Source organism: Callorhinus ursinus, unplaced genomic scaffold (genome assembly GCF_003265705.2).
Source record: "Callorhinus ursinus isolate GAN/ISIS: 27379988/994484 unplaced genomic scaffold, GSC_fseal_2.0 scaffold59, whole genome shotgun sequence".
Lineage (NCBI taxonomy): Eukaryota > Metazoa > Chordata > Mammalia > Carnivora > Otariidae > Callorhinus > Callorhinus ursinus.
The window spans coordinates 1,650,938-1,667,837 of NW_027397121.1; the positions used below are offsets into that span (position 1 = coordinate 1,650,938).

General features: G+C 49.4%; 1 protein-coding gene and 1 long non-coding RNA gene across 2 annotated transcripts in view; one reads left to right on the plus strand and one right to left on the minus strand.

Annotated features, from left to right (window-relative positions):
- Positions 1 to 8,490, minus strand: part of LOC141371167 (uncharacterized) — a 10,789-nt gene extending 2,299 nt beyond the window's left edge. The window contains exons 1-2 of the long non-coding RNA XR_012375905.1: positions 8,269 to 8,490; positions 7,716 to 7,819 (exon numbers count right to left, since the gene is read on the minus strand). This is a non-coding gene — a long non-coding RNA (uncharacterized lncRNA). The remainder of the gene's footprint in view (positions 1 to 7,715; positions 7,820 to 8,268) is intronic.
- The window catches only part of LOC112816089 (kinesin-like protein KIF6), a 93,347-nt gene that overhangs the window by 62,747 nt on the left and 13,700 nt on the right, over positions 1 to 16,900 (plus strand). Inside the window, exons 5-7 of the mRNA XM_025862452.2 lie at positions 7,755 to 7,839; positions 9,520 to 9,655; positions 11,991 to 12,088. Of these exons, the coding sequence (XP_025718237.1) occupies positions 7,755 to 7,839; positions 9,520 to 9,655; positions 11,991 to 12,088 (319 nt within the window). The remainder of the gene's footprint in view (positions 1 to 7,754; positions 7,840 to 9,519; positions 9,656 to 11,990; positions 12,089 to 16,900) is intronic.

Genomic DNA, 16,900 nt, shown 5'->3' on the forward strand with positions numbered 1-16,900 from the left:
ACACACACACACACACACACACACACACACACACACACACACACACACAACATACACCCCACACACATGCACAGATTTCCGAGGATTCTAACCAATCTTTCTGAGTGGTCTTCAAACCCCCTCAAGATCTTTAAGGGGGGGAGAAGGACCTCCACACACACATTGCCTCCAGTGAAGAGGATAAGGCAGACTTAACGCAAACTGCCAGCTTTCTTGAAGGAAATTCTCTTCAAAAAATTCTTTTGGCCCTTGTCTTGATATGGGGTATTTTGGTTGTCTTGCAAGCTCTTGCCATCGTACTTTGAAAATGTGCCACCCTGACTGTGTGGTCCATCTCAGAACTCACTTCTGATTCTAATGTGTAATAAATTTTTTGGAAACGAACAGATTGGTTTACAAATTGGCTAGTAGCAGATAAGATTTCTCAAAGTGGCAGGAGACGGTTTTATTAAGGATCCTCAACTCAATTCCTAAAAGTCCTAAAATGTCTCTTACAAGCCAGTCAAAAGAATTGACTAAATCGCACCAACCATCATCATTAGAGGTTTTTATAGGAGGAAGGCCCATGCTCACTCTCAAGGCATGAGAAAAACTGCCCTCCCACAAGGTCGTGTGTGTCCTGAGAAAACTCCAGACTGGCTTGTTCCATTGTGACAAAGATGAAACTGGGCTTTAGGGATGCCAAGGTTCTTGCTAACTTGTGTCTGAAAAGCCACTCAGACTGAGGCCTATGGTCACCACTGGTCAGGGAGGCTGCAGTGACAGACAGTAGACTTACCAAGGGACTCAGGTTTTGAGAGAAACCCTGTGTTCACAAATGTCAGCTCGCGTCTGAGGAACAGGGGAGCCTAAGTGGGCCAGGAAGCAGACAGGAGCAGCAACTGAACCCTCTGAAGGAGAGTCGCCATGCCAGGCTCTGAGTGGTTGCAACCAGAGAACACTGACAGCAAACCAAAGATGGATCTGGGGCTCCAGCCGAAAGGACTGTGGAGAGAGAGAAGAGTTCCTATTTGAACAGAGGTGACCATGGAAGGGAACCTGTGCCAAACCGAAGCGAGTAATGGCACTAGAAATGTCTTTCCTGTGTCTGCAGCATGCTCCTGGGTTGTGCCTGCAAGTCCACACGGACCCTGGTGCATGCTGACCCTCTGCACAGTTCGCCTCCTCCACAGGGAACATGGAGGGAGAGAAGAAGCAAATGCAGAAAGAGAGGGCCGCCCTCCCAGGTTTGTGATCTTGGGCAGAGAAGCCCAGAGTAGAATAGGGGAGGTTACTCGGGCAGCAGGGAATGGCAGACAGCCTTCTACAGGGTGTGTCTAGGTCTCCGTTTTGCTCTAAAAAGGCTTCCCTGACCGTTCTGGTTGTACTAAAGCATGGCCGCTCCCTGGGGGGATGGCAGCTGAGTGACTGGATTTGTGGCTGTGGGTGTGAGTGTGCCCAAGAGATTATCGGTCCCAGCCATGTGTCCACAGGGTATTCATCACACCCTTAAGCCTGAGCATGCCACAGGCAGCTAAGGTGTTACAAAATCAACACCAAGATGGATGGAGGCTCTGAGTGCCTGTCAGCATGTGATCACTCCAGCTGACAATAAATTTGAGCTATTAAACAGGAAATGGTCTGATTGGAAAGCCAGAATCTTTGCCTCTTAGCTGCTGACCATTGTAGTAATTGAGCTAGTGACACCATCAATCTCTGTTAGAATAGACACGTTGACCTCTCAAACAGGTGGGGCTGAGTAATCTATGGCTCTATGAGATAGTTTAGCCCCAAAGGGCCCAGAGTGGGTGTTCAGTAAATGAATCATTATTGGATAGCTGAGGAGACCGGCCAGAATGCCTCCCTGGCCCTGAGGTTTTGTCGGCCACGGTAGAGCCACATAACTCATGGCTTCCTCCCACACAGGACACTGGACCAGCAACTGCCACGTTGGGCCCTATAGCCTTTGCTCTACAGAAGCCTCCAGAAGGGGCACCTGGGTGGCTCAGTTGGTTGGGCAGCTGCCTTCAGCTCAGGTCATGATCCCAGGGTCTTGGGATCGAGCCCCGCATCGGGCTCCCTGCTTGGCGGGAAGCCTGTTTCTCCTTCTCCCACTCCTCCTGCTTGTGTTCTTTCTCTAGCTGTCTCTCTCTCTCTGTGTCAGTTAAATAAATAAATAAAATTAAAAAAAAAAAAAGCCTCCAGAAGCCCATGGGGGCCCTTTTGGCTCTGGCACCTGGTTGGAAATTTCAATATTGCCTTCCTCAGGACTCCTAGCACACAGTCTAGGAGTCCTAGCAGGCTGGCTCTGGGTATTCCGGCCACTGAACTTGGGAAAAGCTCAGACTCCAGTAAGGACAACTCCTCACACCCAGCAGGTGAGCTGCAAATACCAAGTGGGATCAGACTGCAGGCCATGGTGTTGGTTAGTAAAGGGCAGTCTTCCACAGGCCAGCACTCAAGGAGAGGCTGAAGCTTTCTGTCAGCCCCAGCCCCAGATCTGGAAGGCATTCATGGAAAAAGGGCATTGCCTTCAAATACCAAGGACAAGTCAATACCGACGTCAATAATCTGCCCCGTGGCTTCCTTCATTATCAGAATCACTTCCAGAGGAAAAAGTATTAGCTTTGAAGTGAGACAGAGCTGGGTCCTGATCCCAGCTCTACTTACTAGCAGTGTGATCCTGGGCAGATTATTTCCCCTGTCAGAGCTCAGTTTCCCCATGTGTAGTGGGCGTCGTGAAGATTATATAAGATAAGACGCAGGAAGTATCTGACCCATGGAGCAGCCCAGTGGTGGATATCATGGCTCACATTTTGTCCACCCTCCACAAGGGTCAAGGGCAGGCAGCTCCAGCCCTACAAAGAGTGTGTCTTTCTTGCTCTAAACCCCCCTGGGCCCCTCTTCCCCACTGGGGCTCCCAAAAGTCTAGAAAGTGGATGGGGGCAAAGGAACATGCTAGCCCCATATACTGTCCCATCTAAACCTCTGCAGATTCTGCATTCCTTGTAACGCTTGCTTGGAGCACTTGCACTGAACCTGGGCTCAAAGCCTTGAGCAGTGTTTCTTAACGAGGACTGAGTATCTGAGTCTCCAAGGAACCTACTAGAAAATTCTAACGCAGTAGGTCTAGAGCAGGGCCCAGCTGTCTCGGTGCTTTTACCAGCCTCTCATGTGCACACCCAATAGAGAGTCACTGACCCAAAGAAATGATATTCTGCACATTTCAGATGCTGAAATAACTGTAGGAGAGTTTTTTTGGGGGGTGCATGCGCATGCACACATGTGCAATATGTTTGAGAGGAGGGTATGGGGAAGCAGGAAGAGGAGTTATAATGATCTTTTCAGTGTCCCCAAACCCCACCAGGTAGGATGGGGCGCACGGGAAGCCGGCCTTCCCAGCAGGGGCCTCTCTTGTCCTGGTGCTGCTGGTTCCCAAATACCCGACACACCAGATGTAGGGTCAGCCTGGGCCTGGGGGTGCCTGTTGGAAGTTTCATATACTATTTGACCACTCAGGGCTCCCTCCTTGTGTGACATTCGGATCTGCGGCTGCTGGAATGAAAGCCTTCTCTCTTGCTTTTGTATTGCTTTGGAGCCGGCTGCCCGAGCAGAGTCACAATGTCACCTCATAGGCCACTCAGGGCTACGACCCCCTGTGCTCCTGTCCCAGCCAGAATCCTGTGATTGAAAGGACAGCCCCCTGTGCCTCCTGTCAGGTGACTGGAGGTTCTGTCCCTGGCCACGGTCCCAGTGGGCACGGAGACCTACAAAGCCTACAAATGCCCTTCAGTTACTCCTTCTTCCTCTGTTCTTGCTCAGCCCCTTTTGTTCACTTCCCTTTCAGTTCCCAGCCCCTCTTGCCCTTCAGACAAGACTGATAAGCCCAACCTCAGGAAGCATCAGAAGCAGCCAGGGGCTGTCTCCTGCTGGGGTTACAATGCATTTCACTAAGCAGACATCACCTTTGGCAATAACCCATTGGTTGCCATGACAACGTGGACAGCTTGTGTCTTGGGGATATGTTGTGCCCTCATTCTGGCTGCCCAAGGTCCCTTGCCCCAGCTTTCTTTCCCACATCCTTTCAATAGGCTTACAGCATCCTGGCGCCAACTCACAAGGACCATTCTTTAGTTCGGAGCTGCTTTGTCTTGATCAGCAAAAAACTGCTTGGCTTAGCAATCAAAGAATAGATCGAGCCATTTCTGTCCTCAAAATGCTCTAGCCTCCATCTCTCTCAAAGCTAAGATCCTTACCAGGGCCTACAAGGTCCTACGTGATCTGGCCTCAGCTCCCACTCTCTCCCCTACCAACTTTGCCAGACACATTGGCCTTCTCACAGTTTCTCAGAGCACCAAGCAGATGAACCTCAGGCCCTTTGCACCCGCTGCTATACTCTCTGTCCTGATTTCTGCATGCTTGTTCCCTCTCTTCATTCAGGTCTTTGCCCCCTCCTCAGAGACACCTCCCCTGCCATTCTACCTAACATCGCAGCCCTCCACCCTTTATCCAGCTTTCTCTCCTCCTGGTGCCCTTCGGCCCCTGGCATTATGTCAACCCAATTTTTTGTTGGTTCAATGTCCACCTTCCCCAACAGACTGCCCCTGGAATGGGGGCAGCCCATTTGTTACATGAGTGAGTGAATGACCAGCCATGGATTTGAAGCTGGGTTTTCTATTTGGCAGCTTTATGGCATGGTGCAAGCCACCTGGTCACCCAAGCCTTGGACTCCTTGTCTGAAAAACAGAGGTGATAATATCCGCTAGCTAGAATGACAGGAATAAATGAGGCAGCACAGAGGATAGAACCAAGAGCATGCCCCACAAACGGGGGCTGACATCATCTCTTATTCCTGGGTCAGCTGCATTCAAAGTAATGCTCTCCCTGCCCTAGGCTCCTGGACACCCTCACACCTCCAAGGCACCTGCCACTGTGATCTGCCAGGGGAGCCTGCAAGATGCCCTAGGAAAAGACAGCCAGCAATGGGGCATGGCGAGAGCCCTCTCCTGCAGATGGGCTCCGCACTCATGCTGGGGCAGCCACAGCTTTAGGTCATCTCAGCCTCCATGCATGAAGCCCTTAGAGACAGCCTCCACCAGGCTGGATGAGACGCCCCTATGCGGATCCAGCGGCCCTGCCTTCACCCGCTTCCCGCAACCTCTCATACAGAGTGTGGCTGTGGGCTGCCCAGCCGGCCACTACATAGGGTCTTCATTGAATTTCTCAGGGGTTCCCTGGGCGTGGAGCCAAAAAATGTTAAAAGGAGGAAGATTCACAGCTTTTCTTTTCCCACAAGCTGGTAGATAGATTTGCTCATTTCTGAAACTGTTAAGAGACAACGAAACATTCTGTCCATTTCAAGTCCTGCCATTGTCAGTTTGATGTGAAGATCCTATCTTCCGTTTATCACATCTGACCTTTTTCAGAGAGGGCAAGGGCTGTGCACGCGAATAGCATTGAGTGTCCGCTGCACGTGGAGCCTGAAGGAAGCACAGGGGAGATACTACGAGCAGCAGGACCAGTCCCTGCCCTCCAGGGGCTTCTGGTGCCTGTGCCTGGGGGAGTGTGGGCAACGTGGACAGGCAGCCAACTCATCAGGTCCAAAAATCACACTAGCCCAGGTGACATGTCATCCTCAGTTGGAGAGTCGAATGGTATCTGCATGTCCCGTGTTTAGATGGAGTAAGACACTTGTCCAGTCCGTTTTCCAAGAGACAGTTGTCACTTGGCACATGGAGAGAGAGTATTAGCGCCTGGAAGATAAAGGGCAGCCTTCTGATCTGCTTTGCATATTTGTCAATGAGTTAGATAACGGCACAAAAGGCAGCTAAGAGGGACCGAATAAAGGTACGGCAGAGTAAGGACCCCTCAGAAGGCTTGACCCCCAATAGGTGGGAGTGCAGCGGTTAGGATCCAAAGGACAAGCACGCTGAAATGGGGGTGTTTGGACAACCACTCATAAAAATATGAAAGCGTTTAAACTAACCACCAGCTTAATAGAGGCCAGTGACAAACTCACAGGCCATGACAAGTATAAAGCTTTGAAAAACAAAAACTGCATTGGGGTGAGGGTGCCTGGTCTACACCCTGAGCTCTTTGAAACCAGAAAAATTTTTGTTCAAATCCCAGCTGTGCTCATTAGCTGTGTGACTCTGGGTTATTCACAGCCCTCTCAGAGCCTCGGAATCTAACTGAAATGAGATGGTAAGACCCTCCCTGCTGGGTTATGTTGAGAATTAGCAATAATGTGAGTGGGCACCTCGCCCAGTGCCTGGTAGAATTAGGCAGAACCTAGCAGACCACAGGCATTCAATAAATGGTCATTGTTCACAATTTACCGGCTAGAAAAATAGAGAATGCACATTTTTAAGAGGTTGGAGGGCCGTTCTCTACCCTGTCCCTTTCAGACCTATCCAGAATACTATGTCCCAATTTAGACCCTAATCCTTAAGATCAGTTAGAAAGCAACCATGTCACTGAGCCCTTGATGAAGGAGTTGGGCAGAATCAGCCTGAGAATAAAGCTCCAGATACATGGTTAGTACATTATTTTGTTGTCATCATTGTGGAAATCTCTGAAGAACAGTCAAAGGAAGGAAGACATGATATGCTGCCCTGAAGACCCAAAGTAGAGGTGGAAAAAAGTGAGTGGGATGGGTCTCAGTTCAGAGGAAGAGGAAACAGACCTACCCACCATGAAATGGGCTACCGTGCCAAGGAGTGAGCTCCCCACCGCTGGAAGTATTTAGGCAGAAAGTAGATGACCATCTGTCAGAAATGTTAATGGAAGGAATTTCTGGATCCAAGGCCCTTGCAACCAAACACAGCTGGATTTGGATCCCGGTTCCTGAAGTTAGCCGGGTGGTCCTGGGCAAGTTAAGCTCTTTGACCCTTGGTTAACCTCTGCAAAATGAGAACAATAATGCTTCAAATGAGTACTAGAAGGATGAAGTCCGATCATGTCCAGAAAGCACCTGGCCCAAAGTAGATTCTCCCCTACTTGGAGTAAAAAAGCAGAGCTGTGTGACTTCCAAGATACCCTCTGTGGGGCTAGGAAATGCAGAGCAACCACAGGGACTCCTAGGAGGATAAATAGACCCCACCCAGCAGGCTAGGAGGGGCCAGGCCCCCAACAGGCAACCAGCCAGAGCGGGCAACTATGTAACCAGTAGCAGGGGTCGGCCTGCCTGGGAGCACAGCCCTCACCAGGACCATGGCACAGTCCTGTCGCCCTGTCTCATGGGCAGGGTGCCTGAGCGTGTGCTCAGCTCTGGCTGCGTATTAGCATTGCTTGGGTTCATCGTGCTTGGCAACCTCTGCTTTGGAGGGAAGTCAAAAACTGGAGACATGATTGGAGGCCAGAGACCCTCAGCACCTCAACTGGTGCAAAGACAGATGTGACAGATGTGAGACGGGTTAGTGATGTCTTCCCATCTGTGAGGGGCTCTGGAGCAGAGGATGGGAAAATGCTATTTTGCATCTTCCCTGGGGATTCAAGAGGAAATAAGTGAACTGAACAGTAAAAGGATTAGTAGCAAAACGTAAGGACGAATTCTCTTCCAGTGACAGATGGACTGTGGCAGGGACAGTCGAAATAATCATGGAAGGCTCTCCTTGGAGGCTTTCCCCTGAGCAGAGGTTGCCATCCAGAGGAGGGGGCTGAAGCAGACTCCCACCCGGAGGCCGCAGAAGGTCCTCACAGTTCCCCCACCCTAAATCTCACACCTCTCCGCTCACCATTCTTCCTTGTTGGAGTAACCTGTCTCCCTTCCGCAGGCATCGCAGAAAACACAGCCGTGCCTTCGATACCAGACTTGCTGGAAGAGAAGCTTCGATCCCAGCTGGAGGAAGAAAAGAGAAGGTACCCTTTTTTTTTTAACCTCACACACCCTGACCCCATCCACTGAGGGCCCTCGGGGATGACAGGGAGCTGCCCAAGCCAGGAGGAGTGACCACTCCCCAGCTCAGGGCTGGAGCTGCTCTGGGAAGTGGGTCCAGTGGTTGGGTCCTCAAATAGCTGGAGGGCGTGCTGCCTTTGAGCAGACAGATGTGGAATGCAGGGACCATAAGCAGCGTGGGGTTGGAATCTGGAGCAGAAGGCCTCGCCAGGCCCTGGAGCCCATAGAGAGGTTTGCTTGTTGGCACCCTCCCCAGCCCAAGGTCCCCGGCTGTGGCTCAGGAGCAACTAGGCTTATCTACTGCTGCCATCTAGGGGAGTCCAGGAGTATGACCACGGAGGTCTCCCGCCTGCCTGCAGATCTGCCCCCACTTCCCTCCTGAGTCTCCTCACCTGCAGGGTGTCCGAGAACCTCACAGCCTCTTGCAGCCAGTCAGGGCCCCCAGATGACGTCACGAACAGAGCGAGGAACCTCCAGCATCAGCAGACACGTGGCTGTAACTGATACTCAGCATGGTCGCAGAATCTCACTTAACACAGCAGTCCAGCTTCATCCTTCATTCGCTGATTGATGCATTCCACCAATGTTTGCTATGCCCTGCAGGCCACGGAGAGGCTCTGGGGAGAGCCAACAAGTCACTTTCCTGGCCCTCGGGGAGCTGATGGTGTCAATGCTACATGTGCCACCCCTGGGCTGGCAAGGCGTGCCCCACCCTCGCCGCTCATACACCCCTGCCGCCCAGAAACTGGAGCAGAACAAGGCCCCACGCAGCGAGTCCCCAGATTCCTCCCCATAACTGCACTGGGGCTTGTCCCGCCCGCATTCTCCTCCCAGAAAGCTTTGCGCTGCCCTCGCCGCCGTGCCGCTGTTGCTCTGCACCCCCTGGGGTTGCCCTGGAGTTACCCTCTTCCTCTCTCACTCTGTTTATTTTTCCCAATTTCTTTCCAACCCATTTTTTTGTGTCTTTACTCCACCCTGTGTTGTCCCTTTGGTCCACATTCCCAACCCCAGTGTCCCTTCAGGAGCCACGATGTGTCCGCAGTTCAGCTGCCTCACTGGTTCCTGTTGGACAACTTCTGCCTCGTGGCCACGTGCCCCAAACCCGTGTGCGCAGTAACAGATGTAGTGCACCTTCTGTCCTCAGTACGAAGTGAACCCATGGAATAGAGAGGTAGCTGTGGTTTCTAGAGATGGATGGCCGGGGCTCACATACTGGCCCCTCTGTTTATTAGCCCACAGAGCAAGTTATATAACCCTTCCATGCCTCAGCTTCCACATCTGTAAAGTGGAGCGTCTCCTTATAGGACTGTGTACAGGACTGAACCTGCTGGTATGCCAAGCGCCTAGAGCAATGCCCCGTATAAATGCTCAGTAACAGTAGCCATCCTTCTGGAAGAAGGGGGTATTCATCTCATACACAGAGCCCATGGGCCTGCCGGACAAAAACACGTGGTTCTGCTTCTCTGTAAGGGGCTCAAGCCCAGGTCCTGGCCTCCGGCCTCTGTGGGCTCCCCTGGGGTCCCAGTCCCTGGTTCCAGTGAGGCACTGCCAGACTTCTGAGACACGGGCCCCACAGTGACACTCCACTCCCAGCCTTTCCCCCTGCCAGTGACTTTCACAACTCTTCACTGATTTCACTGTAGGTATAAGATAATGTTCACCCGCCTGAAGGCCCTGAAGGTGGAGATCGAGCACTTGCAGCTGCTCATGGACAAGGCCAAGGTGAAGCTGCAGAAAGAGTTTGAAGCCTGGTGGACAGAGGAAGCCACCAGCCTGCAGGTATTAGCAGCTGTCCCCTTCACTGCCCCAGAGCCCGCCCTCCTCCTGGGGCCTGGAGAGAGGCTGTCAGAGGCAGAAGAGTGGGGGCTTCGACCCACAGGCCCACATGCTCTCAGCCTTAGCTCATGAGGCAAGTGCTCATGCTAATAACAAGGATGCCAACGGCCGGGGGCTTGCTGTCTTGAGGCCGGACACATAGAAAGGTGGGGGATGGAAGGTGTGCCCAGACCAGTGGGTTTGCCACTGTTGCTTTGTGTAATGTTCTCCTGTGATACCATATTGACAATATTGACTGTTTTTTACTACAGTCATATATGTGTGTGTGTATACATAATGTATGTATATGTAAATATATACTTCTATAATTTATATATAAGTTACAGAAATTTTGGAAAATAGAGAAAAACACAAAGAAGTAAAAATCACCATAATCCCACCTTTAAGGATAACCAATATTATCATATTGGATTATATTATTTTATCTGTTTTTCCGATGCCTATATTTCTATATGTTTTTATAAAGACAGAGTCATATTGGTCTTCAAGTATCACAACTGGCTTTTGCTTGTGGCACTCACTGCATTGCATGGCTACTCTTCCATGATACTTTTCTACATCATTCTAATGGCCGTCACTGTTCCATCCTATGAATTTATTTTTGTCTGCTTAATCTTCTATTGTTTAATGTTTGTTTCTAGTTTTTCACTGGAAACATATTTGTAGAAAAATGTTTGCACATTTGCTAGACAGGTTCCTGGAAGTTCTCTACAATACTATGAAGGCTAAAATGACATAATAAGTGTAATACAAACCCCCAGTTCCAATTGTCCTCCTGTAACTCATCAGCTGTGGTATAATGGAAGTGACGAGATACATATTATCACATCACTGGTGTGGCTGGCGGAACCCTCAGAGATTAACAGCTGATCCCTTTATTTTAAGGACAAGGAAGCTGAGAGCCCAAGAAGTTATTTGGCCAATGACACACAGCCAAGCAGTGACCATATGTTACCAAGTAGCCATGTTATCAGACACTAGAGAAGAATAGTTGGATAAAATTTAATACACGAGATGACAAAGAAAACTAATAAGATGGAAATAAAGTTATCAAAATATTAAAGCAAAGTTATGGTATGATAAGATGTAAACCACTTTACAAATGTATTAATAAGATCTAGGGGGTGGGCCCAACATTTAACATAATTTCGAAGTAATGGTGAACACAGTATTTCAAGATTTCTGCAACAGTGTAATATGATATGAAAATATCTGTGATTTCCAACTGATGACAAGTCACTGATGCTACATATACTACTGTGGTTTGTTGTCCACATTGTACTGTTGAAAGAAATGCTAAATTTCAGGGAGAAGTTAGGAAAATTAAAAATGTCATTGGTCCCCATCCACGTTCCCAGCACCCCCACATTCTGTCTGTTCTCCCATTAAGAACCCTTCGGGGAGAGGCCGTCAGCCACTGCTGGTGCCCAAGAGACTTTAGCCACTGAACAGTAGATGATGAGGGTCATCCTGTGTGATGCAGGAAGAGTCAAGGCAAGGTGGACGGATTCAGGCGGTGTATTGCTTATAGAGACAGTGAAAACTGGTGTAGCCAGAGATGTCAGCTCTGCCCCACAGGAAGTCACTGAAACAAAACGGGCCCGGTGGCTGCAGGAGGGATGATGGGGCACCTGCAAATGTACCCTGAGGGGAATGAGGCAGAAAGTCTTAAACCTCATCAGAACATGGGAGGTGATGAGAAACTGTCCCATGACTGCCTCCCGGGGAGATAGGAAGGCAAGTGGGGAACAGTCTTGGAGCAGCTACTCGTGTTCTGGGAGAATCACAGGGCATTCTTCCAAGACTCAGAGAAGCTGCCGCTGAGGCCTTGCTCACAAGCCCTGTGTGGAGCCATGTTAAGGTTGCTGGGGCACCGTGGTGGAGCTGTTCCTCGATGTGAAGTGCTCAATGGACTTCTCCTGCCTCTGGCAGCATCTCTTTGGGGGACAAAGGGAGGCAAAAGCGAGAGGACTTCTGGAGAATTGTCAGATCGCATTTTAAACCCTTTTCCTATCTACAAGTAAGCAACACATGCTTAGTTTGGAGGACTTAGCACAGAAAAGGACAAAGAATACACCAACCATTATCCATAATCCTGCCATCCAGAGATAATATTTTGGTGCCTATCATTATAGTCTAGATTAATTTCTTCCCCCACACATGTTGTACCTAACAACTTTTAGAGCTAACATTTCTGTCTTAAAAAAATACATCAAGGACATTTTCCCATGCCAGTAGCTTCAAGGTAATACTGTGAAACTCCTTCTTGGTCCAACAGGTAAACTCGCCAGCAATGAACTCACTCACTTACATGAAACCCTTTCCCCAGACGCCTGAGTCCCAGCAGGAGAGGCCTCAGCTTGTCTCTAACAAAAGGTAAGGGGAGAACTCTTCCAACAGAGGGAGGGTACAGAAAAGTTTCCCTACCTCTCCTCCATCTGTTCTTGCTGCTCTAAATGTGTCTGTATAGGCCGCCTGATCTGGGAAGATGAAGTTATGTTGGCTGTAGATACTCAAGCCAGTGGCTTTCGGGCGGGTTTGAGCAAGGGTTGTTGAGCACACCTTCTCGGTCCTTCTCCCCGGCACTGACAGCCAGTGGACCTACTGCCATGGCAACAAGAGACAAGTGGTTTAACTGTACAAAGCCGCGGTAGGAAGAAGGGGTTGGCAGTAGGTGGAAGGGAGAGTAGCATGGGGGAGACAAGGGGAATGGGAAAGAAGGGGGATGTTGGTGGTAGGTCAGAGGGTAGCAGACCTGCCAGGATACGGAGGAGCTCTGGTAAAAGACTCTGTCCTAGCACAGATTCAGGACCGATGTGGGCAGCCTTCTATGAGGATGGCCTCCACCTGAAGACAGCCCAGAGCCAGTTTCCTTGAATGCTGGCATGATCCAGAAGGGATGCCACTTCCCCCCACCTCACACCACCTTCTGAAGGCAGGTTCCTTCTCATGCCATCCATGTTATTATCTTTCCAACCACATAACTCAGGTGGTAAGGCCTAGGACACATGCCTTGGCCACCCTCCATCCCCCAGACAGATCCCTTACTTTCAGGACAGAAGCCAGGGTGGCACGAGTGGGGCATTGGCTTCTGCCCCCAAGGAGCAATCCTTTGACTGGGTTTGAATAGGAACTGAGCTCTCAAATTGGGAAATGTGAAATAGAAGTTTTAAAAAGAGGTAGTGGGGCGCCTGGGTGGCTCAGTCTTTAAGCGTCTGTGTTTGGCTCAGGTCATAATCCCAGGATCCTGGGATCAAGCCCCACATCGGGTTCCCTGCTCAGTGGGGAGCCTGCTTCTCCCTCTCCCTCTGCTTCACTCCCCTGCTCGTTCTCTCTCTCTCGTTTTAACTATCTCTCTTAAAAACAAACAAATAAATAAATAAATAAATAAAGGGAGTAGTGGGAGGTGGGGGTTGTGCCAGATAGTACCTTTAACATGATGAGAATGTCACATGACCTCTATGGTCTTCTTTTTTTTCTTTTAAGATTTTATTTATTTATTTGAGAGAAAGAATGAGCGGAGAGAGGGACAGAGGGAGAGGGAGAAGCAGACTCTCTGAGCAGGGAGCCCGACATGGGGCTCAATCCCAGGACCCTGGGATCATGACCTGAGCCAAAAGGCAGACGCTTAACGACTGAGCCACCCAGGTGCCCAACCTCTATGGTCTTCTTCTCAAAATCCTATAACCCCAGTCCAATCATGAGGAAAAAACCTGGAGACATTCTACAAAATACCTGGCCAATCCTCCTCAAAACTGTCAAGGCCATCAAAAACAAGGAAGATATAAGAAACTCACAGACAGGAGGTGCCTACGGAGACAGGACAACAAAAGATAATGTGCGAGCCTCGAAGGGGTCCTAGGTCAGAACAACACATTAGGGAAAAATTAAGAAACTCCAACTAAAGCATGGACTTGAATTAATAATCATGTATCAGCATTGTTTCATTAGTTGGGACAAATGTACCATACCAACATAAGAAAGTATAATAAGGGAAACTGGGTATGAGGGACATGGTAACCCTTTGTACTATCTTGGCAACTTTTCTGTAAACCTAAAACTCTTCTTTTGTTGTTGTGTTTAAGTATGGTTGACACATACTGTTACATTAGTTCAGGTTTACAACGTAGTAATTCCACAAGTCTATATGTTATGCCATCATCTGAAACTACTCTTTAAAAAAAAAAAAAAAGGCCAGCCAGTGAGCCCTCCACCACCTGATCGACATTTTCCCTGGACTTCCGCATAGCCCCCCACGCTGGCCCTAGGTGCCAGTACTTCCGCTTATGTTCCAGTTTTAAGAAACACCTCCTATCTGAGCCCCTAAGTCCAGGGTCAACAATTGGCAAAGTGTGTTCTGTTTGGTAAGCCTGGTGTTTTAAAAGGCAGTGTAGATCCAGAAATGAAAAAATTGATAAGTTGGACTTTATTAAAATTTAAAACACTGCTCTGCAAAAGACACTGATAAGAAAAGGAAAAGATGAACCACAGACTGGGAGAAAATATTTTCAAAACATGTATCTGATAAAGGACTTGGATCCAAAATACACAAAAACTTAAAATTCGACAAATAAGGAAAACAATTTAAAAATGGGCAAAGGATCTGAACAGCCACCTCACCCAAGAAGTTTTACAGATGTATGTGTATGACAAAATGCTCAAAGTCATATGTCATTAGGGAATTGCAAATTAAAGCAACAATGAAATACCACTACACACCTATTGGAATGGCTAAAATCCAAAAACAATGACATCCGCAAATGTTGGTGTGGATGTGGAGGTATAGGAACTCTCCGTCTTTGCTGGTGGGAATGCAAAATGGCATGGTCCCTTGGGAAAACAGTTCAGTGGCTTCTTACTAAACTAAACATATTCTTACCATATGATTCAGCACTCATGCTCCTTAGTATTTACCCAAATGAGTTGAAAACTTAGGTCCATACAAGAACCTATGCCTGGGTGTTTACAGCAGCTTTGTTCATAATTGCCCTAAACTAGAAGCAACCAAGATGCCCTTCAAACGATGAATGGACCAATGAACTGTGGTACATCCAGACAATGGACTATTACACAGCGCTAAAAAGAAATGAGCTATTGAGCCATGAAAAGACGTGGAGGAAGCTTAAATTCATATTACTGAGTGTAAGAAGCCAATCTGAAAAGGCTACATACTGTGTGATTCCGACCTGACATTCTGGAAAGGGCAAAACTGTGGAGGCAGTAGAAAGACTAGTGATTGCCAGGGCAAGAGAGGAGGGGTGGGAAGGATGAATGGGGGGACACCGGGGATTTTTAGGGCAGTGAAACTATTCTGTATGCTATGTAGTGGTGGGCATATGATATTATGCATTTGTTGAAAGGGTGCCCACCATGGAAAAGGCTAAGAACCAGCCACTGGGCAGGGCCTCCTAGAATCTTCTTGGGGAACCACTATAAGAATCATGCTCCCCTCCCAGCACCCACTGGTGTGAGAAGTAGCACCATGGCATCCCTGAACATTCCTTAGGTGTTTCAATTGAAAGAGACCCTTAACCCAGAAGCTCTGAGCAGTGGATTTCATAGGTGTGCATCGCATCAGTGTGGGTTACCTGCAAGGAGTCCCCTCAGTTTAGATTTTCACAAAGGATGTCTGAAACAAATCCCCATTTTAGTTCTTTCGGGCAGCAGACTCTTGGGCAAGGCAGCTCCCTCCTTGCGGATTTCCTCATCTTATCTTCCAGATACATCTAGGTCCCTCTGACACTATCATTCCACGAGCAGATAAATGTGCCAGTGCCATGGAAGGAGCTGCAGGGGTGAAAGAGCCAGAATCCGCTGGCTTTTTCCCCCCTAGCTCCAGAGTGGCTGCTCTGGATGGACTCACTGCAGGCCTGGGGCTAGTCCTCTGCTCCTCAAGTTCTGGAAGAAACCTGATTGCATCACTTCCTCAGGGATGGTCTGTGGGCTGATCACCCTAAATTCACAACACTCTGATTGGCAACCCAGGAGGCCTTTTATTAATACTACTCATTAACCCTTATCAAGAAAAAGATAGTTAGTTCTGATGGCTGGTGTGTTCTTTCTCCAGAAGGCACGTCAACATGAGAAATGAATGCAATGTGCAAGGCTGATTGGTCAGGAAAGAAGACAAAAGTAATTTGTGGTGTGATCCTGAGGGTTCAGAAACTGAGCTGTGGCATCCACGGGCACTCTAACAGCTTCGAGACTGAGGGAGTCATCTCTCTCAGGAGCCCCAAGCTTTCACATTGTGCCATCCTCCTGCACGGTTGCAGCAATATGCTGGATAACCCCATCTTTCCCCGGTGCTGATCACGACACCTTTCTGCCCTGTCCACGTCCATCTCTGCCCCTCCGCCACCCACTGCCAACCCTCAACTGTTTGTACCTGTGGATGCTCCCTGGAATCTTAGTCAAGGAGCCACTGGAAATCCACTGGGAATCCACTGAGTTAATAAGCCATTTGAATGCCAGTGACCTGATCTTGCAAGACTTGCTAGTTTCCAAACTGACTTTGACCTGGCGTAATCAAAGCTCGTACAGAATGGAGAGCCCTTTCTCCTTCCCTTCTGGAGGCCTGCACCAGGAACCATTCAGAAGGAGCCCTGATCATTGACCACTGTTCTCCAAAGAAAAGCGTGCAGAGCCTGCCACCTTGTGGCTGCCTCTGGTTCTACAGCATCCCTAACCAGACAGCGCAGATGCTCCTCCCCCCGCCCCCCTCCCCTCCACTAGCCAGTGGAGTCTCTGGGATGCAGGGAAATAGGCATGAGGGTGGGGGGATTCCTAGGCTCTGATTTCCTTTCCTGTTTGTTTGACCCACAGTCTCGAATCTGTGGAGGCAGGCCCAGGGAAAGAGGCCCTGCAGCTGGCTGAGATGGGAGAGGGCAGAAGGCTGGAGCGGGGGAAGGGGCTGTATTCATAGGTGGGGCAGCAGGTTGTTGGGCCTATGGAATGCCTCAGACTGATGGTGCAGGCTAGGCAAAGCCGGCGCCCCGTCTAACCCTAGCCCACCTCTCAGCCTGAGTGTCTCCATCTGTAAAGGAGGGTTCCAACCAGGTGACCTTTTAGGTCTCTTCCAGCCCTGATATGGTGCCTAGGCAGGACCATCCCAAAGCAAGGAAGAGAACCCCAGCCTGTCACTGGCATCCTGGGATAGCGTTGGCCTCTTCACCTCCCAAGGGGCACTGT